Here is a 25,656-nt window from a genome sequence, read left to right as displayed (position 1 = left end):
ATTCAAATCTCGGCCCAACACCATATCATAACTAAAGATGTTAAAAATGGATCATCACTTTGATGCTAGAATATTTTTTTTTAGGACTTTGTTATGTAATAATTGAGGGAGACTTGACATGGGATGAAGCTAGGAGTGCTTGCAGGTTATTCTTTTTTTTCTTCTTTATTTCACAGTTCTTTAAATTGATTTTAAAACTTCCATGAAAATCCAAAGTTTCTAAAAATATCCTTTTACTTAAAACAATCAACCATTTCTCTTGACAAAATATGCATCAAAAAATAGTTTACCAAAAATATAAATTTACAAGGAATTTGTTTCCAAAAAAATAACTTTATATGCTGGTAGGTAGCTGCTAAACAGCTGGCAGCACATTCTTTGTTCACAAACCAAAAGAACTTAAATTTAAAAATAAAATAAAAATCAGCTAGATTATACAATTACCAAAAAAAAAACACAAGATTGAGACATATACTGTTTAGCAGCTGGCTGCATTTAAAGTTATTTTACAAAAACAATTTTCTTGTACTTGAGCTTCTACTATATTACATGAAGAAATAAAGAAGAGGATGCTGATTTGGCTTATATCAGAAACCAACAAGAACAAGAATTCATCATAACAAGTAAGTATAATTAAATACCCAATTATAGCTAAAAACTTCAGTGTCTGTCCTAAAACAACAAATAAAAAATTATATTATCCTTTATATGAAGTAGTAAGTTACACTATAATTTACTATGGTTGTATGTCTTTAATTCTGTTATACTTTGGGGGAGGAAATGGTATTTACTCAGCTGCTATCAATACTAGATGTCTGATTTTTCCACATTCCTATTATGAAGCAGAGTTAAGAATATAACATCTTTTTTAAGAGTGTGTTCTTTTAACCCTTACAGATGAGGGGGGGGGTCATATTGACCCCCCTCCCCTCTAGTTTTTTCAATGTCATTTTTTTGTAGGTAAGATAGAGAGTTGTGACTTCATGACTTTTTAAGTTTAGTAATTATACGTCGGCAAGAGTTGATCTTATAAGAATATCTGGTCTGTGTCGATCATGGCGTCCGGTCAAAGTTGGTTAGGTGGCACCAAATTTAGACTTTATGACCGATTTTTGTCCGGCTTTTACTACAGACATATATCATGAATATCGTGGCTTCTATTTCAGCTAGAGACCTATAACTTTTTTTTGGTAAATCCTTGAGCAACAATAAACAGATAAAAATATTAATTGGCGCTGCCAACTGCCGTTTTACCGCCGTAACCGCCGAAAATGGCGGTTTCTGTTATTTTCCGTTTTTCGGCGATGATCAGTAAAAGTAATTTTTTTGTTATGAAAAATAAAAGTTTGTCCTAAAATTCATTCATCCTAGCTGCAAAATTGGCCGCTCTACAACTGTTTTAATATTTAGCAGCTGGCCACTATAAAGCGGCTAAGGAGCGGTCTGACCGCTATGACTAGAAAAAGTTATTTTCTCTAAAAATACACATGAACCACCAAAAAATTTGTTTATGTCTTTAACTGTAACAGGAGCCAAGATAGAAGGGGGGGGGGTCAATATGACCCCCCTCCCTGTTCTATTAAGGTGGGAATTGGGGCCCGATCTGTAAGGGTTAAACAGCTTTTTACCAGCTTTTGTCTCTTTGTCTAATTTCACATATCTTTTATTTAAAGGGAGTGTGAACGTAAAAATTTCTCATCTGATTATCAAATCTTTTCTAAGCACATTTCACTACACTGATCAACCAAAAACGTCCTATTAACAAAAATATCCAGGAATAATGCCTTGATTTTATGGTATTTTGGGAGGGAAAAAGGAAAAAACAGGGAAAATCTGAACATTTTTATTTCTTATAATGTTTGTAGGGATATTTAACGTGTCATATATAGTTGAAACAATTTACTTACTGTTAAGGATTTATTTTATGCTATAAAATTGCCAATTAGTTTTTTTTATAACGTAGTAATTAGGTAATAAAGACCTATTTCAAATTCGTATTATTGACAAAAAAATACCTCACTGTCTACAAAGGGTTGAATCTCATAGGTTATTTAAAATAATAATATCCTTTTTTATTGTGTTGGACAATAAATAACCCACTTTGGAGAATTAGTTTACACTTTTATCAGACTGTTCATAAAGAAATATTGCGTCTTTATTTTTTACAAAGAAGGTGTATCAACTTTTTTTTTATAGCTAGCCGGTTCTTTTAGTAAGTAGTAGATGTAAAATTTTTCATAGAATTCAGATATGCAATCGGTTTTTTTTGTAGACCTCTTATTTTTTAAGTAATTTAAGTTTTTTTTAAAGATAATTAAGTCAGTTTTAAGGTACTAAAACGCAACAAAATAAAAGAAGAAAATGGCCAGTAAGAACAAAAATAGTAAGATCTTTAATTTGACACCTTACTTTTAAAATTCTGTTGAGTAATTATTGAAAAGATCTATTTTTTTAACCTCGGTTTAATAAAAACTTTAGACCTAAATATTTTCTCAAACAGACATAAAAAACATGGGTTCATATACAGCATGACCCTCAAAAAAGTATTTTTAAGCATCTGCAGCCCTTATTTCTCAATGAATTATTAAAAAATGCATATGTCCTTGTTCTCCATAGTATTCCACGTAAGTAGATATAAAAATATTTTTTTTACCTCCATTAACACCGGAGATTTTTAGAGCTAAAGTTTTGAAAAAGTGACTGAGAAAAAGAATTTTTTTTTGGTTCTCTTATTTTTTGGATGGTTATATTATGTTTTTCTGGCAATTGAATAATGAGACATAAAGAAAAACAAGTTAACTAAATATTTCTTTTTTATTACACCTAAAAATATCAATTTTTAATGGCAAAAAATACTACTGAATGAATTGATTATTTGCAAATTTTAGGTTATTTATTAACCCTTATTTATAGAAAAGGATTAATTATGACAGTTGCTCCGCCTACTTTTCTGACATCTCAATTATTTAATAAGGGGTAAATTAAGCTTTTTAGACTAAAAAAGCATTATGTTTTATTTTTATTTTCTTTATAACTTTTTTGTTATTAAAGTTAGGATTGTGAAACAAAAACAATTTTCCTGCTATATTCATAGAGATTTATTTGGTTTTTTAATCTTAAACAATTTTGCCTAATAAGTAAGTTTTTCAAAATATCATTAAACTAAAAAAACTCAAAAAATATGTGTAAAAAAATGCTTTTTACTAAAAAACTAAATTTTTTATTTCATTTTTGTATAAAGTTTCTGCTAGTAACAAAAATAAAAGGATTTCTAGCTTAATTTTGCTAAAAAAGTCGTATCATGTTAAAAGTTACTTTTTCCTCAGTCACTTTTTCAAAACTTTAGCACTAAAAATCTCCGGTGTTAATGGAGGTAAAAAAAATATTTTTTTATCTACTTACGTGGAATACTATAGAGAATAGGACATATGCATTTTTTAATAATTCATTGAGAAATAAGGGCTGCAGATGCTTAAAAATACTTTTTTGAGGGTCATGCTGTATATACCTTTAGACTCAGAAAAATATTACGAATCCATTGTAAGCAAAATTGAAAAAAAGTAAAAAAATAAAAAAATAAACAAATGGCCAATTATATTTTTTGTTCAGGCAACACTATTGTCTTCCCTTTTTTACCCCCTCTTTACCCCCTTCCCATTTTTATACTCAATTCAAGAATTAAGACGTTGCCTGTACAATATAATATGATATTTTCATATAATTCCTTTTATTGTAGTTTATATACTATATTGTAAACTTTTTTTTTCAATTTTGCTTACAATGGATTCGTAATATTTTTCTGATTCTAAAGGTATATATGAACCCATATTTTTTTACTTGTGAAATAATAAAATTAAGTTCAAAGTTTTTATTCTCGTGGGTTTAAAAAAATCGATTTTTTCAATAAGTACCTGACAGAATTGAAAAAGTAAGCTGTCAAATTAAAGATCTTACTATTTTTGTTCATAATGACCATTTTCTTTCTTTTTTTGTTGCATTTTAGTACCTTAAAATCGACTTAATTTTTTTTTTTTAAACTTAAATTACTTAAAAAATAAGAGGTCTACAAAAAAACCGATTGCATATCTGAATTCTATGAAAAATTTTACATCTACTACTTACTAAAAGAACCGGCTAGCTATAAAAAAAAGTTGATACACCTTCTTTGTAATTAAAGGTGGGCGAGAGATGGGCCATCTAAAGTTAATTGGATAATAATAAAAAACCTGTTTCTGGCTTTGTTATTGTATTTGGTTTTCAATAAAAAATATTGCTTATTTTATCAATTTCTAAGTAACTATACATTGTTTTAAAGCAAGGATTATGTTAAAAGTCAGCTTAACCGTTAGGAAAAATCTAGAACTATGTGAAAAAGTTTAATTTTAGCTATAATGGGAGAAAAAAGCAATTTAATGCACATTTTATATAATACAGAAAATTTCTTCCTTTCCCTGTACCTTATAAAAATCGTCGGAAAAAGCCGTTTTTTAAGCAAACAAAAGCGCGTTTTGCTCAATCTGTGAGATATCATGAATTAGATGATGTTAAGATTTGATATTAAGATGAGAAAAATTTACGTTCACAGTCCCTTTAATTGACCAAACTTATAAATAACAATGTTTTTAGAGATGTGTCTAAGCCGCTGAACTAAATTAGTTTTGTTGAGATATCATTGATTTCTTTACTAGGTCTAGGTTTACAACTAGTAATTAAGTGAAAAACTTTGAGTTCAACCAGGGGTGCAATATATATATACTATCTTCGATTCTTGGGGGTAATTATTCACTAAAATGTTTAGTGGTGTGGGATATCTCAGAGGATAAGTTCTCACCTAGTTTCAAAAAGTAAATGTTCAAGGTATTTGCTATTTTTTTTTTTGTCTGCAATCTTAAGCCTATCTATATTTAAATATTTAATTTCATTAGAAAATTAGAACTTGCCTAAAATTGGTTAGCTGCCCTCTTATCATTCTATTCCTTGTTTTTTCCACCACTATACATAGCCGCCTGTTGTTTATATAAATATCTAAATATTGTTTTAATCTTGGGATATCAAACTATTTGTTTTTTTTTAGATTTTCTGCAGACCAGATCTTGCCCTGGTTTGTATTGTAATAGATGCGGGGTTTGGATTGGACTAAGAGACACTGTGGGAGAAAATCAAACTTATGAATGGTCTGCTAAGTTTCCAGGTAAATAAATGAACAACTTGAAAGAAAATTAATAAGAGACACTGTGGGAAAAAATCAAACTTATGAATGGTCTGCTAAGTTTCCAGGTAAATAAATGAACAACTGGAAAGAAAATTAATAAACTCTCAAAATCTAAACCAGGTGTACAATATAAGAACATTCTGTTCTATTTTAGTTACCTTTACAAATTGGATACCTGGAGAACCTAGTACAGATGAGGAACACAATACAAAAAGGATACCTGGAGAACCTTATGCAGATGTGGAAAGATGTGGAGCCCAACAGGTTAGAAATTTTATTGCTAGAAATGCCAAGTTTATATTTTAATCCTACTAGATAAGAATAATTCAACTACGAACTCTACTTTCTGTAAATCTAAGCTAAATTTATTATTTCATTGTACATCAATTTACATGGTTACAAGCCAAAATTAGCAAATGGCCATAAATCATATTTAAGTGGAGCTTGTTTTATAATTACATTTTTTGGCTATTTCTATTTGAAAATAAAAAATTTAGAGATTAAATTTATTTGTTGACATGTTTAGACACAGTAAACAATCAAAATTCAATAAAATGAGAGAATGTGGTATTTAATTTTGGAAATCAATATAATCTACAGTCTATTGTCTCTTTCCTCCATAAAAAATGTAATAATTTGGATCGTGGAAAGAAAATGAAGTAGCAGGTTTCATCGTATTTTCACAGTAGCTTTTCTAGCCTCTGCAGAGGCTTTAACCCTGCAGGGCAATCATTAACATTTACCTAACCTAAAATAACATATCAAAAGCTAATGTGAAAATACAACAAAACCTGATACTTTGTTTTCTTTCCATGAACTGTATATTTTTTTAGACTATAAGCCCTTATAAATGGTGGTACACCACATGTTCAGATATAAGACCTGCACTGTGTGTTAAAAAAGGTAATACAAGATCAAGGATACCAACATCCATAAGTAACAAAGTATAAATCACAAAACCTTTTACATGTTTAATATGGATAAATGTTAATTTTTTGTAGCCTTCCTCACAAACGTTCAGACATATTAAATATATATATATATATATATTCAATCATGTACTGGATCCCAATTGGTTATAGGTAATCTTCACTATAAAAAAATCAAATGTCTATTTTTAAAAAAACAGCGAGAAAATCACATTTTTACCATAGCTTTACAGAATAACAGACAGACAGACAATAAGAATCATCAAGTATATCTCACTTGGAGCAGTTTTTGTAGAGTATGATAAAAATAGGTTAATCATAAAAATAATTTGAATATACCTTTATTAGATGATTTTTGAGTTACATTTAAAAAGTTTAATTTATTTTGGTAAAAGTAACAAATTCAAACAAATTATTTCTAGCATAAGTTACAAGAATATAATTCAACATATAGAATTTTTATCATCATAAGTAACTAAGTATATAAGTTGGGCATCACTAAAAATAGTCACAATACTGTCTTTTTTCTAAAAAATAATCCAGATCGGAAGATTTTTAAGAAGCATGTATAACAAGAGTATGATTTTCAAGTCTTGATATTTTCAAATATATGTCCTATTAATAAAGTTTGAACTATTGAACAGGAAAAAATATGTGGTTCATGCATTTACTCTTTTTCTTAGATTTAGATTTCTCAAGCACTATATTTTATTTATTTATATCTTGCTAAAATATCATGACACAAAAATGATGCCTATATATAAGATATGTCTGTTTAAGCTGTTCAAATTGTTTAAATTAAAAGGAGCCACATTAATTGGTTTTCCTCTATGCATCTAATTGCTTAATGTTAAAAGATTTTTAGTGGTTAAGTCCAGATTTTATAGTTCAAGTGATATTATTTATTTGAGAGACAAAAGTACCTAATAAGAAGCCCAGTTAATCAAAACAATAATCACAAATTGGTGAAAAACAGTAATTGAAATTCAATCTGAAGAATACACAAGACAGATATTGGAGATTGAAAATTCTTGAAATCTATATTATTTGTTTCAGAAAATTCATGTCTTGAAGGATGGTCTCATTATCCGCCAACAGGTAAAGTTATACCTTCTATCACAAAAATAAATCTCTTTTAATTCGAATAAAAATCAAATTTAATATATTCTAACCTTTCAGGTTCCTGTTTCAAAACTTTAGATGAAAAATTGTACTGGGAAGAAGCTAAAACTAGGTGTGCTGCGATGGCCAGGGGTTCAAGCCTTGCCTCAATAACAACAAGCGAAGAAAACAATTTTGTTGTAGGTTAGTATTTAAGTAATAAAAGATGAATGAAAGGAATTATCATACCACAAATATTTTTAAAATCAGACAAAAATGGTTAAGATTTGTAAATGTTCTTACCCACAATAGATTTGGAAATTATTTAATTTTTGAGCAAAAATGTTAAAGAAATATAAAAAATAAAATATAAAGTTACATTCATTTATAGACTCAAAAGTCTCTTAGATCAACAGAAAATTTAATTTTGATTGCAGTACCAAAAAAATAAAATCAGACCACAACCACCTAAAACAGAATTGTAAGACAGTCGTGGTTAAAAGCATGCTTAAGACCAGTCTGTCCACTATGGATGTTTTATACTTAAATATGCTTCATAAAATGCATATGTTGAGAATAGCTTAGAAAATCACTTTTTTCCCAGATGTACATTTATTCTTCTTTAGATCTCATAAGAAAAGTTGATATGAATGAGCAAGTTGGATTTTTGATGGGAGCTAATGACATAGAGAAAGAGGGGTTCTTTGTTTGGCTTGATGGATCTGAAGGTAAACTTACCAATAAATCTACACAAAATATGTGTATTCTTATTGTGTTGGTTTTGAACTATTTTTAAACAAAACAAAAATTTGCTGCAAAACTCATGAAATTTGGAGATCTTATGTAAATTAAGAATGGCTTAAAACATCTATAAAAGCAAAACTCTGGGATGCAAGGACTAACAAATGTTAACACTTGTAGAAGGTCAGAACTGAATAAGCAGAATATTAATGCATAAACCAAAACAAACATGTAAACCTTTTACGTACAGGATAATGTTAGGAAGCCTGCAATAAATACACCGCTTTCACTGCTGAAAGACTGCCACAATTAGACCCAATAACCCAAATTTGATCCTTTAGCTTTAATAACAAAAAAGTTATACGCATTTCAAAGACATTTTAAGTAAATGTAAAAAATCAACATGTTTTAATTGAATGCATGAACTTTCTATTAATGATATAGAGTTGATCTGATTCATAATTCATACCTATTTGATAAAAGAATCATCATGCAAAGTTAAATTGAATGGTTAGATGGATAGATGGATAGACAGACATTCGGATTGACAGACATACAGAAGGACGGACCTGCACTAATTATATACCTTCTGGTCCTGTGGTGGTTTTAGGCTATTTCCTTGGGGGGTGGGACACCACCAACCCCCCTAAAAATAAAAAAATCTCCCCTATTTTTTTTAATGTAGTTACCTTTTTTTTAGGAAAGAAGGACCAATTTTTTGGGGGGGAGGTACCTAATTTTTTTTTTAAACTAACTCTTGGGGCAAAGCCCCTATGGGCAATAGGCGTAGTTGCTAGTAAAATATAAAGAAATATTTACAAATAATAGATCAAACATTAAGGCTAATTTCTTTTCAGTTACATATGCAGATTGGTGGACAGGTCAACCAGATAATGGATGGAAGAAAAATGAACACTGTATCCATGTAAGACTGTTTTTGTTAGTTGTAATAATTCTTTTTATCTGCATTGATATAGCTAAAATTATATTTTTAAAATCAAAAAAGCAAAAGTTTTAATATTTACCAAATTTAATTTTGACTTTATAGTGGTGGAAAAAATATGACTATAAATGGAATGACACACCTTGTAATACAGGTATGTCAGCAGTGTGTCAGATGCCAGGTATTCTTATTCATTTTTAAAACTCAACTTTAAACCTCTAAACTAGCATATTCAACTTAAATAACTCTCTCCTTTATTTATTTTTTTCACAGTTTTTATTCAATCTTCATAATTTTACTGAGCAGAAAACAAATAGACAGACAATCCTCATATTACTTTGCCCATTCCTTTGGAACTTTGCATCTGATTTGCCAAATTTTCCTCAAGTTTCCTGACACCATCTCTCATATGAATTGATTTTTCTTGATTTTAAACTCTTTGTTTATACAATCTTTCTATAAAATTTTACATGTTAACAATTTCTTTTATGTTTAATGTTTCTGAACCCCTTCATATTATTTTAAATGCCTGACATGGCTTCAGTAAATAAATCTTAACATACTTACATAAGTCTCCATTATATGCAAGCTAGTTATTATTTATGCATTATTACTCTTAATAACAAGCATAAGCTGGAATAGAGGGATATTTCTCAGTTTAACTGTAGAAAAGCTTTGGGGGAAGGTATAACAACTCAATATTCCTTGAAATCTAAATTATTTGTTTCAGAAAATTCATGTCTTGAAGGATGGTCTTATCATTCTCCAACAGGTATACCTGCTTTCAATAAATTCAAAAGGATGAAAAATATTTTAATGTGATTTAGTACATTTTAATTAAAAATCAGGTTCCTGCTTTAACACTGTAAATGATGCACTGAGCTGGGATGAATCCAAAGAAGCATGTGCTTCTTTAGCCTATGGTTCAAGTCTTGCCAAAATAACCACAGAGGAAGAAAACAATTTTGTAATAGGTTAGTATTTTAAAAAGAATATAATTAAAATAAAGCATACCTATTATGAAAGAAAAATGAAGATTTATCAATGGATGTTTTATAGTTAAATACTTGGCTTCAGTTGTCTATCTTAAATACAAGACAAGAAAATCATGATTCTCCCAATAGACTTTATTCATATTTAGAACTCATGAAAAAAGTTGATGATAATTTGAACTTTGGATTTTGGATGGGAGCTAGGGACATAGACAGAGAGGGATTCTATGTTTGGCTTGATGGATCTGAAGGTAAATTTACCTTATAATGTACTGGGTTGGTTTTAAGCTATTTTATTTACTAGAGGTTAAAACACACTGCTCACCAAAAAATTTTGAACTATTGGGAGCTTAATAAAATATAAAGAAATGTTTTTCAAATGAAATTAAAGCTTATTTCTTTTCAGTTACATTTACAGCTTGGGGTGTGGATCAACCAAATAATAACAAAGAAAACCAAGACTGTGTCCTTGTAAGACTCAATTTTTAGTTTTTTAACCTGAGCTGGATCTTTAAATCATTTCAATGGTGATCTAAACCACCCAGCGCGAAATTTCAGCCAATCACAGCGGCGCATTTTAAAAATACGCCGCTGTGATTGGCTGAAATTTCGCGCGGGGTGGTTTAGATCACCATTGAAATGATTTAAAGATCCAGCTCAGCATAAATATATCTAAAATTTGATAGATTTTCTTAAATTAAAAAAGTATCATTTTCAATTTTACCAAAAATTTCATTTTATATTTACAGTGGTGGAAATCAAATGGCTATAGGTGGAATAATGAAAATTGCAATAATGGGATGGCAGCTGTATGTAAAATGCCAGGTATTTTTATAAACTGCAGTTTGTGGGTGAAAACTATTTAATGATTTTTTCAGAGGTTTTTCTAATCTTCATCAGTTTACTTGGCAGAAAACAAACTTTACTTTGCCCGGTGATTTGATAATTTGTATTTATTTTGTTAAAATTAATTCCAGTTTACTGACACAATATATATTATGAGAATCAGATAAACAATCCTTTGTTTGTACAAACTTTTTAAAAATTAAGTTTTATCAAAATGGTTGTGTAATGGTTCTTCCTGAATCCATTCATATTTTGTCAAATGCTTGAAATAAATCTTAACACACTTTAGTACAAACCTTTCCATAAATCTCAGTGACATGCAAGCTAGTTATTATTTACATTAAAGGGACTGTGCATCTAAAAATATATCATCTGATTATCAAATATTATAATTTGAAAGCAACTTTAGCTATACTGTTCAACTAAAAACGTCATATCAACAAAAATATCAAAGATTTATGTCCATGATTTTGCTGCATTTTGAAAGGGAAAATTGGAAAATCTGGACGTTTTTTGTTTATTATAATGTTTCTCTAGGGATTTTTAACTTGAATACATAGTTAAAACAAATGTCCGTTAAGGATTTATTTTATGACATCAAATTGCCAATTCTATTTTAATAACACTGTAATTTAAAAAAAGATCTATTTTAAATTTGTATTATTGGGAAAAAAACCTAACTGTCTACAAAGGGTTGAATCTCAGAGGTTATTTAAAATGATAATATCCTTTTTTATTGTGTTTGACAAAAAATAACCAACTTAGAAAATTTAGATTACTGTTTATGAAAAAATAGTGCACCCTTTTATGTACAAATTTGTAATTAAAGGTGGGCAAGAGATGGGCAAACTGAAATTACTTGTATACTGTTAAAAAAACTGTTATTTTTCGGTTTGTTATTTTAGGCTTATTCTATCAAATTCTATGTAATTGTAAATAGGTTTAAAGCAAGGATTATGTTAAAAGTAGGAAAAACTGGCAACTATGTCAAAAAGTTTTGTCTTTACTATGGAAGGATAATTATAATGTATATACTCCAGAAATTGTTTTTAAGGAAACGAGAGCCCTTTTTGCCCTCTCTTTGAGGTTATATGAAAGAGATGATGTTAAGATTTGGTAATCTTATGAGAAATTTTTCATGCACAGTCACTTTTTTCATTTCAGCATTTTAATGTGGATACAAAATTGAAAGAAACTGACCTTCGACATGCTTAATGGAAAGCAATATTTTACATATATATTACATAATTTTGATATTTTTTTTCTCAATTTAATATGGTTTGGAGAATTAATTTAGATAAAAATAATTTTTTGTTTAATTTCTTATTTTTTAAAAACGCAAAGCTTTTATATAATTAGCGTTGGTGTTGCATGAATATTTTTGGGGATACCAATTCTACACAGTAGCCATGCCCACTAAGTATAAAAAAAACCTCTTTTTGATCAGAAGTTTACAAACTCATAAAAAGACCATTTCTCTATCCAGCTACAAATAAACACGGTCAAAATTTCTATGATTTATCAACAATTTCAATCAATAACTTGTTCTAACTTATTAAATCAATGACTAGAAAATGAAATCAAATAATGATAATGAAATAATGTGGGGTGCATTTAAATTAAATGTTGATAAAAATTGTAAAAACTCAAACCTTTCAACAGGGGTTAATAATATTTTTAGTTTGACCAGGCTAAAAAAAACTTTGTAAGGCTAATCTTTAAACAGGGGTTTGTAATAATTCAGTAAGTTTATAAAACTGTTCATGGCTACTGAACTAACCAAGAACAATTAAAACACATATATTGAAGCAAATAAATAAGTTGATTTTCCTTCTAAAAATTATAAAGATAAAATTATCAAGGCTTTATCCCAAAAATATTTTTAGAATTGTAATCATCAAAAACATTTTTGATTTGAAGACATATCAGAAATAAGTAGCCCCTTAAAAAAGATATAAGTTGTTTAGAATTATCTATAATACAAAGTAGAACGATGTCTGTCTGTCCGTCTGTCCGTCTGTCTGTCCGTCTGTCTGTCCGTCTGTCTGTCTGTCCCTTAAGATCTCGGTAACCACTGAACCGATCGGATTCTACTCTTCAGGGTATCTACCTATTGGTCCTGTGGTGGTTTTAAGCTATTTTCTTGGGGGGTGGGACACCTCCAACCCCCCCAAAAACCAAAAAATCCCCCCCCTTTTTTTTTTTTTTTTTTTTTTTTTTTGAAGGAGATTTCCATGGTCCTTTACGATTTTCGCCATATTTTTTTTTATCACCTCTTGGGGCAAAGCCCCTAGAGGCTAGGGGCAAAGCCGCTAGTCTATAATACAAAGTAGCTTGATGTCTGTCTGTCTGTCTGTCTGTCCGTCTGAAGCTTAAGATCTCACTAACCACTGAACCAATTGGGCTCTACTCTTTAGGGAATATACCTACTGGTCCTGTGATGGTTTTAAACTATTTTCCTGGGGGGTGGGACACCCCCTGTGAAGAGACCCATCGAGAGTTGTCAGCATCCCTAAAATTAACCTTAAGAAATAATATTTTATAATAACAAACAAATAAAAAAATCCTGAAATTTAAAAAAAAACGAAGAATTACAAGCAATAATAAACAGTTTAAAAATCAAATTATCAAGCTAATCACCAGAAAAGAATCCAAAACAAGAGAAATTTTTGCGAGTCTTAAACCAACCACGATCGAGTGAAGTTTGGACTCGCTGTAAGAGACCTAAGAATATTGAAACAAGAGGTAAAAATCTTATTTATATCTATTTACACTTATAAAGTAGCTACGCCCCTTAATTCACTCATAGAGTAGCTACCCCTTAATTCACTAATAGAGTACCTACGTTCTTAATTCACTTATAGAGTAGCTACGGTATTAAACAAGCTGTAGAGTAGCTGTGCTATAAACCCCTTATAGAGTTACTACGCTCCTTAAACGTCTAACAATAGGCTGCGCCCCTAAGGAAGCCTTGAAATAACCATATATTAATTTTTTTCTAATCTAGATTTGTTTGTAGAAGGCCGTTCCTTATTTAAACTATCTATAGAGTGGCTGCGCCCCCAAAGAAGGCTTAAAATAACTGTATATTAATCTATTCTAATCTAGATTTGTTTGTAGAAGGCCGTTCCTTATTTAAACTATTTATAGAGTGGATGCGCCCCCAAAGAAGGCTTAAAATAACTGTATTATTTTTTTAAATATCTATAATTGTCTGTAGAGAGCCGGACCTTGTTTTATTGAGTAGCTGCGCCCTAAGGAAAGACTTAAGAGGCCAAGCATTAATCTTCTTTTTTTTATTAAGATATATCTTTATGAGAGGCGGACTAAATATCTAAATATCTGTTGAGTAGCTGCACTCTCAAATACAGGCCTATAAAGAAAAGTATCTAATGAAATTAATAGTTTTTTTTATGTATCTAGAAATTCGTGAATGATGCACTGTTGTATGACTTAGGCGGACCTGTTTATCAGACTTCTGGGACAAGACAAGAAGCCTCATATTGGTCCACCCCAACAGAGCTGTCCCTGCAGTGTGCACTGTTTTACTCTACTTATTCTTAGGTAAGAAAAGGTAGCTATAGATACTGATAGAGTAAAGGGGAGCTTCCATGAATAGGGTTTCATCAGTTTAGGTATCTAAATAAACCCGAAGCTATACCTATACCTAAGACAGCCAGTACCTAATTACCCATACAGGGATGTAATGAGTAGATAACCCTAACCTAAATAAGAGGTTCCTAGATGGGTTTGTGTTAAAAAAATCGTCCTAACTTACCTATACATTAAACTCTATAATTCGTTGATAACAACTACAGCTTATGTTACATTAGAGTAATCATTTAAAAGAGTAAACCTTACCCTAAAGGGTCAAGCCAATGAAAGGTATTTAAAGGATTAAACCAGCTTATTTAATTGTACCAATAAGCCTTCCAGATTTGTCCGGCTATTGGGTTCTCTGACTTATAATAGTTTATTGTTTCAGTATTCAACGCAGTTGATGCAACCGTAGAGAGACACTGCTTACATGTAAATTAATTCATAACCAGAGTCCTACAAACAATTAATACCTACAATTTTAACCACCGTTTTATCTACATGTCTAATTTATATGTTACCTATATAATTATGTGCTATTATAAATAAATTGTCGTTTTTAATTTATTGTTAATTACTGGTGGAGAATTTAAGATCCATACGTAGCTATGTAGCACCCCCAACCATCCCAAAAATTAGAAAAAAACCACCCCATAAAAAAATTGAATTACATTTTTTGGAAAATCTCAGTAACCGCTGAACCAATTGGGCTCTACTCTTCAGGGAATATACCTACTGGTCCTCTGGTGGTTTTAAGCTATTTTCTTGGGGGGTGGGACACTCCCTCTCTCATTCTCTTATGTCTTCCATTTTTACACTTAAATTTGATCAAATTTATTTGGTAGATTTCATGAATATAATAGAGATCAATTTATCAGCCCATGTTTTATCCCTTTAGATCACTGGTTTTATAATATGATATTATTTCAGTTGATTGCAGAAATGGATTTGTCAATGCAAACACAGGTAAATTAAATTTGTTTATCTTTTCATTCACCTCTTAGGTAAATAAATGAGATCTTAAAGAAATTATTATGAGTTTGTTATACATTCATTATAAGTTTACAATCCTGACACAATTTGATATGAAAAGTGCTATAAAAATTCAATTTTTAAAGTTGCTACAGTACTTATAAATTCATTTATATGATTATGTGTTAAACAAACTTTTTAATTAAAATATTTGCATTTCTTTTAACACAGATAGAGTTATTAATATTGGTACATCTAAAATAAAGTTAAATTTCTGCTGCTTTTTATCATTTTTCTTGATGAAAACAGAAAAAGTTACAAGCATGGTTTAAAATGTTGCCCCAAGTGACAAAACAATTTTTTTAGTGCAACTAACATAACAGGAAATCAGTACAAGTGTAGAATAATATTTTTGGCGAAACAGCTCAAGAGTTTTTGAGGAATGTAGTATTAGGAATTCACAATTAAATTCAGTTTAGTTGTTGTGACAACTTGTCTCATTAAAATGATTATTAGAACAGGAAGATATGACAGAGGTATCATTGGATTATATATATATTATAGATATCCAATACAAAATATTTTGATTGTTGATTGATAAACAATAAGATATAAGTTTCTTAGTTTTTTAATATATGCGATCATAACATTTCATGTATTTGGCCATTTAAAAACAATGATTTAATTCATTGTCTTAGTAAAAATTGCTTTGGGTAAAAATTAACAAAATAGTGAGTAAAACCCTCATATTTACGCAAATACATATTTATACAGGGTCATTCAAGAGAAATTATTTTTTTAAAAACTTAATTATGCATAATAATTATTTAAAATCCTTTGTTTATTTGGAAAACCTATTATGGGACATTTATGTTTCAAACATCTAAAAATAATTATTTCAACAAATTATGCCCTAAAAATCGGTTTTTTCAAAGATTTACTAATTTAAAGGTTGTAAGAAAATGCGCACCTTTTTGAAATTCTAATTGCGCAGCTTGTGTTAATGGTAGAAAAATGTTGCGCATACCGTTAGATTCTTCATGAGCTCTAGTTTTTGCAAATATAAGTACCGTTTTTGTGCTATTTGTAGTTTAGGAGCTACGTTGAAAAATGTGAGAAAAAGGTTGAAAAGTTTTAAGTAATTGGAACATTTTATATTGGAGCTACTATACCATAGGTAGCACAGAAATGGTTTTTATTATTGGGGGGGGGGGGGGTAATCACCACTTTACCCCCCCCCCCTTGGACGTCCTTGATAATATCAATATTTATACATATAATATTAAATGGGAATTGTTATCTGATTTTTCTCACACCTCCCTAGTTTTGTTAGTTTTTTTAGACTAATTATGAAAGAGAGCATATTGATTTTTTTTCCTTCTCATATTTTTTCCAAATTATTTCTCCTTTAGATTTATTTAAATTTAATTCTTTATAAATCCTTAATATTTTCAGGACATTGTTACAAAGTGTTAAATGATAGAAATAGAACTTGGTATGAAGCAAAGTCTGAATGTGAGGCCCAGGGTGCAGAACTAGCTTCAATACGCTCAAGTCAAGAGTGGCAATTTGTAAAAGGTTTGTTACAACTCTTTAGAATATAAAGAAAAGACTATATGCCTGAAAGAATTATGGTTGGGGAAATGTAAAATTTGTCATCCCATTATCTGGTTAGAGGAAAGCCCCACATGGTTAGGGCACTCAAAGTGGCCTCACTCAGAATTTAATCTTAAGGTGGTTTTAGGCTATATTTCTACCTAAATTTTACGTCTTTGAATACAGAGCCACTAGATACAATGGGCAGAGCCGCTAGTATGAAATAATTGATGAATGACATGGTAACAATAAATGATAACATCCATAAAAGTGAAGCTAAAAATCTGGGTAGGACAAACAAACATTAATTAAGTATTTTTCCAACTAATAATGAAAGGTAACTTACAAATTATCTTATTATACAAAGTTACAAGATTTTAGGACACAGTTGCTATTATGAAACAAAATAATGAAATTGTATCAAAAAAGATGATAATTCATAAAAGAATGAAGCTCTAATATCATGGTAGGACAAACAACCATAAGCGCTTCTAGAGTGGCAGAACTTAAAAAGAATATATTTCTATATATTTAAACAAAACTGTATGAAAAGTTACAAAATTTCAAAAATTAGCAAAACTAGATAATTATTTTATTTAAAAAATGTTCTTAGACATACCTAACTCTTAAAGAATTCACCATGACAAGTTTGAAATTAATAGAAAAAATATATCTTTCCTAAATTAACAATACAATTATCCATAAATACCAACCAATAGAATTGAAACTGCAAATAGGACTAGTATCATGTTTATCTGCATGTTATATTATTATTTAGATAATATACTAAGTGGAGTTACTAATTATGTACATCTTGGTGGTACAGATGTTGAACAGGAGGACACTTGGTTGTGGAGAGATGGATCTCCAGGTATTAACTGTTTGGTAGTTAGTATATAACAAATAGATAAATAAAAAGGGTAATTTTTTTTTGTAGTTACATAAAGTTGGGTCCACACACCCCACCCGAAGGCGTGTTAGGTTAGAAAAAAAACCCGCAGAAACGGTTTACACAGGATGTACTGGGACCTTATGGTGAGTTCAGAACATGCTTTCCCTAAATTGAATTAGTACCTTCCCATTGTAGAAAATTTTAAAATTACTTTTGGTGATCAAATTTTACTTTTATTTTTAGACCACCTTCACCTAAACTCCTTTATTGTCTTATTTTGTCTTTCATGTTCATCATGCAAATTCGCTTACATTACAGTTGAATTGACAGATATTGGAGCTTCCTAAAAAGGTCTCTAACAATTTTCTAGCTCTAATACTTTTTGAGATATCTTATTTCAAAGTATTGTTGTAAAAACATCTTTTAAACAGCAAAAAGTTGAAATAAAAAAATAGTTATTTTAGAGAAAATTTCAAGTATCTTCATGTAAATCCTTCTAATATTGCTCCAAATTGACCAAATTGGACAGTTAAGGTGCCTAAAACTATCTACATTCAATGGACAATCCAAATCCACACTTATTAAGACTTTATAAGTCAACAGGAGCATGATGAAGTGAATTTTAAAAATGCTAAAGGAAAAAATATTTGCTGTTTATTTAAATAAATTAAAATTTAATCAATTTTAGGATAAGTTATGGTGTATAAAGTTGTCACTTTGTAATGAGAAAGCCAATAAAACACAATCATATGATATTTTGAACCAATAGAAACATATCTTAAGAAAAATAGACATAATCAATGAAAATAAACAAAAAAAATTGTTAGAATTTTAAGCATTTACAAGCAGTTTACAAATGTAATCTACTAATTCTAGTAATTTTTTCTAAGAATAGTTTATTGGCCTTTTAAATTTTTTATAACCTTATGAAACAAAATTAGTTTTTGCCACCTTAAATAAGAAATCATAGTATTTTAAAGACTTCCATGGATGATCTCATATATAATAAAAGAAACAATTTATTCTTAAGCCACATTTTTTTTGTTAATATACACTATTAGGTACTCTAAACTAATACTGAGATTTTTAAAAATAATAAATCATAATCAATTATGAGTTTCTTGTACCTTAAAACACATTTTACATTATTAAAAATGCCTTAAAAGTGATTTTTAAATAAAATTTAATTACAGTTTTTTCTTTGATATTACATTTTAGCCTTCTCCTGTTGACTTATAAAGTCTCAAAAAGTGTGGATTTGGATTGTCCATTGAATGTAGATAGTTTTAGGCACATTAACTGTCCAATTTGGTCAATTTGGAGCAAAATTAGAAAGATTTACATGAAGATACTTGTAATTTTCTCTAAAATAACTAATTTTTTATTTCAACTTTTTGCTGTGTAAAAGATGTTTTTACAACAATACTTTGAAATAAGATATCTCAAAAAGTATTAGAGCTAGAAAAATGTTAGGGACCTTTTTAGAAAGCTCCAATATCTGTCAATTCAACTGTAATGTGAACGAATTTGCATGATTAACATGAAAGACAAAATAAGACAATAAAGCAGGTTAGGTGAAGGTGGTCTAAAAATAAAAGTAAAATTTGATCACCAAAAGTAATTTTAAGATTTTCTACTATGGGAAGGTACTAACTCAATTTAGGGAAAGCATGTTCTGAACTCACTATAAGGTCCCAGTACATTCTGTGTAAACCGTTTCTGCGGGGTTTTTTTTCTAACCTAACACGCCTTCGGGTTGGGTGTGTCCAAAATCCAGTCAAATGCAATCATTAGATCAATCTGTTCTTAACCCTTAAAGATCGGGCCCCAATTCCCACCTTTTCAGATCGGGAGTGGAGAAAAGCCCCCCCCCCCCCTCTTTCTCGGCTCCTGTTACAGATAGAGACGTAAAATTTTTTCTGGTGGTTCATGTGTATTTTTAGAGAAAATTACTTTTTCTAGTCATAGCGTCCAGACCGCTTCTTAGCCTCCTCCCCCCCCCCCCCCTCGATATGTAAGGGTTAATTTTGATCAAATGCATATTGCATAGTATACTTAAACACAAAATTAAAAACAGTTTAAAAACCTAATAAGCAGATTTGACTGAAAGCTTTATACATATGATCTAATTTTATGGAATTACGAAGAAAAAATTACCCTCTTTTTTGGTTTTTCTCAATATATCTTTGAATTTTTTAGTGTTTAACAGGCTTTTAAAAGAAACAGATTGGGTACTTTCACTCAAAGTGCTGGTTGGGTACTGAAACTCCCTCCTCCATTATTGCAGAAATCCTCCCTATACAGATTTTTACCTGCCCAAAAATAAAAAAAAAGATTTATGTCCCTTATGTTCTAATTTATTTGATGTTTTAGGTTGATTTATTTATTCATATTTTGGTAATAATTGAATTTCTCGTATTCATTCGAATCCGGTGGATAGGAACCGGTTCTCATCCATACGAAAAAACTATGTCTAGCATCGTATTATATCTAGCTTTCTACGAATATAAAATGTACAATCATCAGATTAAAACCAATTTTTTAGCCGGTGCCTTCGGCACCTCAGGGCTAAAAAACTAGTTTTAATCCTATAATTGTACATTCTATATCCGCGGAAAGCCGTTTATAATACGATATGAGAAATAACTATTCTTACTTTATAATTTAGTTAGTTTTAATGACTTGAAAAGCTGGGCTCCACGAAACAACCCTGAATGGAACTGTATTGCAGTAAATTGATTTTTTATAATCTTAGTACCTGAAGAGAAGAATAAGAATAAATTTTAAAAATATTGATCCAAGCAAGAGAACTCCTTGTAAATTGTAAATTAAGTTCATGTCTGCAACATTTTGGGTTTGTTAGTTATTTTCATGATTTCTTTAGCTAGGATCAATATCTTCAAAACTAATTTTTGATCCTTACTGTACTTTAAAGAAAATATAGTACAATTTGGTTTAGGTTAATAAAGCTGAAAAGAAAGAAAAATTTGCCCCTAAATTTCAAAATTAATAGTCTGTTCAGTAGGTAAATGTACCACATTCAAAATAAAGAAAGATCATTGAAATTGACCCAATCTAGTGAATTCTATATTGACAGAATAATTTTTATAAAAAAAAGGCTATACATAATTTTGTTGTATTTTAAGCGAAAATGTATGAATTACAGAATAAAAAAAATCCTACTTGAATATGGATTACAATTACATCCCAATGCATATTACAGTATCATTTTTAAATACGTTAATTTTTCAAATACAATAAAAGCATCAAGGACGTCCAAGGGGGGGGGGGTAAAGGGGTGATTACCCCCACCAAACGAATTTGGGGGTGCCATGGGTACCCCCAAATTTTTTTCCATTTTACCCCCCCCCCCTCCCCAAAAAAAATAAATAATCCCTAACAAAAAAAATTTTTGCGCGCTTCACACACATTTTTATACTAAATATTTTAAAATTAGGTAGGTACCTTTTTACACTATTAAATTACCCCCCCAAAAATTATACCCCGGGGATAAATTGTGAGGGGGGGGGGGGAAATTTACCCCTGCCAACAGATTTCAGGGGGGATAATTATCCCCCCAAGCAAATTTTACCACCAAAAATTAAAAAAGCTTGGACGCCCCTGAAAGACATGATTGAATGCTAGCTTTTCTACTTTTAGACTTTCACTATCTCCAGTGACAATTGGCAATGGTTGGACGTTGACTGCGATAAACCACGCTATGCCATGTGTAAATATACATATAATTAAAATACAAGGTAATTATACAGATACTCATAATAAATATTTTAAAGACAAAGCGTAATAAATAAAAGGGGGTAAAGAAGCAAATAATGAGTAAATTTTACAATAGTAGAAACTCTTATATAAAAAAAATCAGTTTCGTCCAGAATGAATAGTTTTTTTTGTTAATTTAGGCATGTTAGAATTGTCCTATCGATTTCAAAATTTGCATAGTAATTCCTGTAGTAGTTAGGTACGATTTAGAAAGTGTATCAACTCTATAATCATTACCAGAATGTCCGTACTTCCATTTTATACATGTTGATTTTCAGCTTTTTTAACAACAAATTTTTATGAGATAAAATTAGTCCATTCTTCTGAATTTTGGAATAATGATTCCTAGGTCGACAAAATACACTGTTATATGCAAAGCATCTATATAATAAAGCCCTAAAAATGTATGTATGTCCTTAAACATTATCCTGTATTAAAACAGTTTTTTAACAAATTTACTTACAATTTTGTTAAAAATTCATATTCTGATTATTCAGTTCTGACACTGTACAAGTGTTAATGTTTGTTTGTCCTATCGTTTCAGAGCTTTGCTTTTATGGATGTTGTCATACTTGTTTGCATTAAAATTTAAATCCATGATTAATATTATGTAAATGTTCCACGCTAAAAAGACTTTTAAAATTTCAATCTTTTTTACTTTTTAGCATAATGAATTGAATGATGATGACCTTGGTAATGATATGAAGAAAATATTTTTTTTGAAATCTTTTTTTTCGTTTTTAAATTTTTTTTATAAAATAAATTATTTTTGGCTTCATATTTTGGCTCTATTTATTTAAAGATATAGGATGTTTGCCTGTCCGATTGTCTGAATTTTAGGATTTATATAATCTGAAACTTTAATTAGAGAACATAGGTCTTGAGATGGTTTCAGGCTATTTTTCTGCCCCCTTCGTACCACTTTGTATACAGAGCCCATGCATGCTAGGTGCGCAGCTGCTAGTATATAATAACACTTTAAAAAATAAAAAAATATCTAATTCACAAGAAGCAAGATGTACAAAATTGCAATACTGTGAAACCTTCTGTTCTACTGAAATATTATTAGCTTAGTGTTGCTTTACTGAACATATACTTGTTTATCATTTAGACAAAATTATTATGATGTGTAAACTTTAGATATACACAATACATGCATAGGTAATGTAATATTAAGATTGGATATGAGGATAAGTAACATCCAACCAACAACCAACACTTTGATTGCATGATCTTTGTCTGAGAAGTCCTAACTGTGCTTGGTAATGAGTTGCACTTTTTTATGGGCCCTACTCTTTTATATATTAAAGCCATACACCATACCCATTTTTAATTATGAGGTTGTGTTGGGCCAAGATTCGAACCTATCACTTTTCCGATGATGAACAGATACAGTAGGCTCCATAGTAACTTTAGAATTTAAAATATCAAATCAAATAGGATTTCATAGGATTTGGACTAACAGACTGACAGACATACAAACAGACAAAGTGAATTAATGATGAGCTTCCCTACTAAAAAAACATGTGTGTTTAAAGTTTTTATTTCAAAGTTATTTTGTAAAATCAGGATTTATTCAATTACGGTTCTTTCAATGTTTCTCAAATTCCATGGTGGAGTGTATGATTGTGTTGGATGTAAATTTCTAATGATTCTTCCTATCTCCATGATTATAGCCAAGTTTACACTCTTTCTTACAGATGAATGGTAATCCTCCTGTGATTCAAATTATGCTTTACTAGCCTCTAGAGGCGTGTAATAGTTATTTATCGCATAATAAACACCTTTCCGCGGTTATAAAAATGTACAGTTATAAAATTAAAATCAGTTTTTGCAGCCCCAAAACAGGTTTCAATCTTATGATTGTAAATTTTTAAATACATACTTTACATAATTTTTCAGTATGGCTGAGATCTGGTTCTAATTAAGCGGATATTGATTGGTTTCGAAGCAATATTAGTAAATATTTATATATGTGGTAATATGTTTTCACATGTGGGAATTCATCTTAACAAGTAGGGAAATTTTTATACCTGTGAGGATATGCTTGAATATTTGGGAAAAAATTTTACCATGTGGAAAATGTTAAAATGCTGGAAAAAATTTGAACATGTGCAAAAATATTTATACATGTGGTAATATGTTTGCACATGTGGGAAATTATCTCAACATGTAGGAAAATATTTGATTTTTTGAAAGGGTGGGAAAATAATGAAGAGCGTGAGAAATATAAGGCATTCCTGAGGTTCCAGTTGTCCAATTTGTGTTCATATCATATAGCTCTCCAAATATGGGATCTGCAGGTTTATCCAAATGGTCCAAACGCATGCAAACTAGAAAAACAGGACAGGTTAGTTTATTAATATTAGGGATATTGAGGGATAAGACAATGAATGATAAAATTCAAAAAATCACTTTGGTAGATTAATATTACAGTGGAAAAGTTAGTGTGATATTATGTGAACACCTTTATCAATTATTATATGTTATCCTATATGTGAATTTTGTCATTAGGACACTGCTAGTTTGTACCAACCAAACAAGCATTAATAAAAGTACCTAATATAACCTAACAAAACCTGACCTAAAGTAACAAAGAAATAAATTATAAAGAAGATTGATAACAATGCTGACAAGACACTCAATGGAAATTTTTAATACTTTCTGATCAATTAAGTTGGTACAGTTCTATATGAAACTATTGCTTAAAATTATTAGTTGAAAAGTTTAACCATCCAATTAATATCTAATAAAGATTTCTAAAGGTTTCATGCCAACAAATAATATAAAACTTTGGTTACCAAATTCACATAAATTTAGCTTTCTAAAGGGTGTTTAAAAAATAATTGCTCACCATATTAAACACTTAAAATCTTGGAGATAGACCCCATGATGTTAAAAGTTTTGATGGGCTATGTAAGACCTTTCTATAGACACATTAACCAGATTTCTTACTCAATCCTTGACGATTTGGCATCAAAAGACATACCCAAGAGATTAAAGCTTTGTCTATTTTTAGTTCTTGATGTTTGCCATATCTTTCTTTTTTATTGGCTGGGATTGTATTAAAAACCTGTTCTCTTATATAGAAAGGTCTTTACAAGCAAAATCAAAATCAATATGTTTATAAGTATTATAACTAGGTAGGAAAATTTACATTTTATAATTACCTTCAGATTCAATACCAACATTTTTATAAGTATTAAAACTAGGCTGGGTTATTTTTTACTTTATTATTACCTTCAAAATCAACTTGTTTATCAGTATTATAACTAGACTAGGTAATTTTTATTTTATCATTACCTTCAGATTCAAAATCAACTTGTTCGCCGGTGTCGTAACCATCATTTGGCTCCCAGCGAGCCTTGTTTTCTGGTTTAGCCAAGGTTTTACTGAATAGGATATTTTCAAAAAGCACTCCTACATTACAAATTATTTTTGTCAGTTCATCTGTCCATATGGTACACCAAAAAAAGTTTTTGTAATCTTTTAGTTTATTTTATATTTATTTAGAAACATTTCAAATACTGACTAATGCAACAAACCTCCTTTGATTGATCAACCCTAGCCTAGTATTTTGAATTTTTTTTTATCAAAGAATTGTTGATGAATCTTAAGGATAAGATAATTGACAATAGATTTATCTATATCCCCAAATTGTGATAAACAAAATTTCCATTTTGTAGTTTAATTTATTGGTTGGGAGATTGGACACCAATAATAGTTAAACCTGCCCAAGAATATTTGAATTATCAAAGTTTTTAAGCCAACAAATTAGAGAACATGTTTACAAAAACCTTGGGTTCTATTAAAATACAATCCAATGTCACCTCCCTCCCACTGGGCACAAAAAATGTCTCACTTATTTCTTTGATGCCAGAATAGTTTCCAATCTGTGATGGGAGTACCATCCAACCATCTCCATGCTGTTGCCATCTGATCTTCAGCCTTATTAACTAGTTGGCAACATGTCTCAAATTAGCCGAGACTAAACATGTAGCGCATCTGCTTGTTGGGAGGTAATAGATTCAAATCTTGACACCGCATCATAACTAAAG

General features: G+C 30.0%; 2 protein-coding genes and 2 long non-coding RNA genes across 4 annotated transcripts; 3 read left to right on the top strand and 1 right to left on the bottom strand.

Annotated features, from left to right (window-relative positions):
- Window positions 1–5: 5 nt before the first annotated feature.
- On the top strand, window positions 6–20,199 carry LOC145307599 (C-type mannose receptor 2-like). The gene is made up of 19 exons (XM_080150052.1): window positions 6–145; window positions 556–623; window positions 5,075–5,191; window positions 5,367–5,476; window positions 6,046–6,115; window positions 7,198–7,239; window positions 7,321–7,446; window positions 7,869–7,970; window positions 8,841–8,908; window positions 9,032–9,107; window positions 9,657–9,698; window positions 9,775–9,900; window positions 10,068–10,169; window positions 10,325–10,389; window positions 10,668–10,743; window positions 15,292–15,327; window positions 16,789–16,911; window positions 17,708–17,800; window positions 20,195–20,199. Exons 1-19 carry the CDS (start codon window positions 63–65, stop codon window positions 20,197–20,199), a joined length of 1,530 nt encoding a protein of 509 aa, XP_080006178.1. The 5' UTR covers window positions 6–62.
- On the top strand, window positions 14,188–14,924 carry LOC145306868 (uncharacterized). Its single transcript, XR_013875248.1, has 2 exons — window positions 14,188–14,328; window positions 14,750–14,924. It is a non-coding gene; the product is annotated as an uncharacterized LOC145306868 (long non-coding RNA).
- A 269-nt stretch (window positions 20,200–20,468) lies between the features above and the next one.
- Window positions 20,469–22,307, top strand: LOC145307322 (uncharacterized). Its single transcript, XR_013875395.1, has 3 exons — window positions 20,469–20,551; window positions 21,482–21,579; window positions 22,264–22,307. It is a non-coding gene; the product is annotated as an uncharacterized LOC145307322 (long non-coding RNA).
- An 818-nt stretch (window positions 22,308–23,125) lies between these two features.
- On the bottom strand, window positions 23,126–25,550 carry LOC145306809 (uncharacterized). The gene is made up of 4 exons (XM_080149103.1): window positions 25,461–25,550; window positions 24,902–24,990; window positions 23,842–23,931; window positions 23,126–23,317 (listed from the first exon to the last, which is right to left on the bottom strand). Exons 1-4 carry the CDS (start codon window positions 25,532–25,534, stop codon window positions 23,244–23,246), a joined length of 327 nt encoding a protein of 108 aa, XP_080005229.1. The 5' UTR covers window positions 25,535–25,550; the 3' UTR covers window positions 23,126–23,243.
- Between the last annotated feature and the right edge of the window lie 106 nt (window positions 25,551–25,656).

This window comes from Acartia tonsa, chromosome 15 (assembly GCF_053477335.1).
Source record: "Acartia tonsa isolate MP-2025a chromosome 15, ASM5347733v1, whole genome shotgun sequence".
Classification (NCBI taxonomy): Eukaryota; Metazoa; Arthropoda; class Copepoda; order Calanoida; family Acartiidae; genus Acartia; species Acartia tonsa.
The sequence above is the reverse complement of the archived record's forward strand: the minus strand, read 5'-3'. Positions and strand labels throughout refer to the sequence as shown.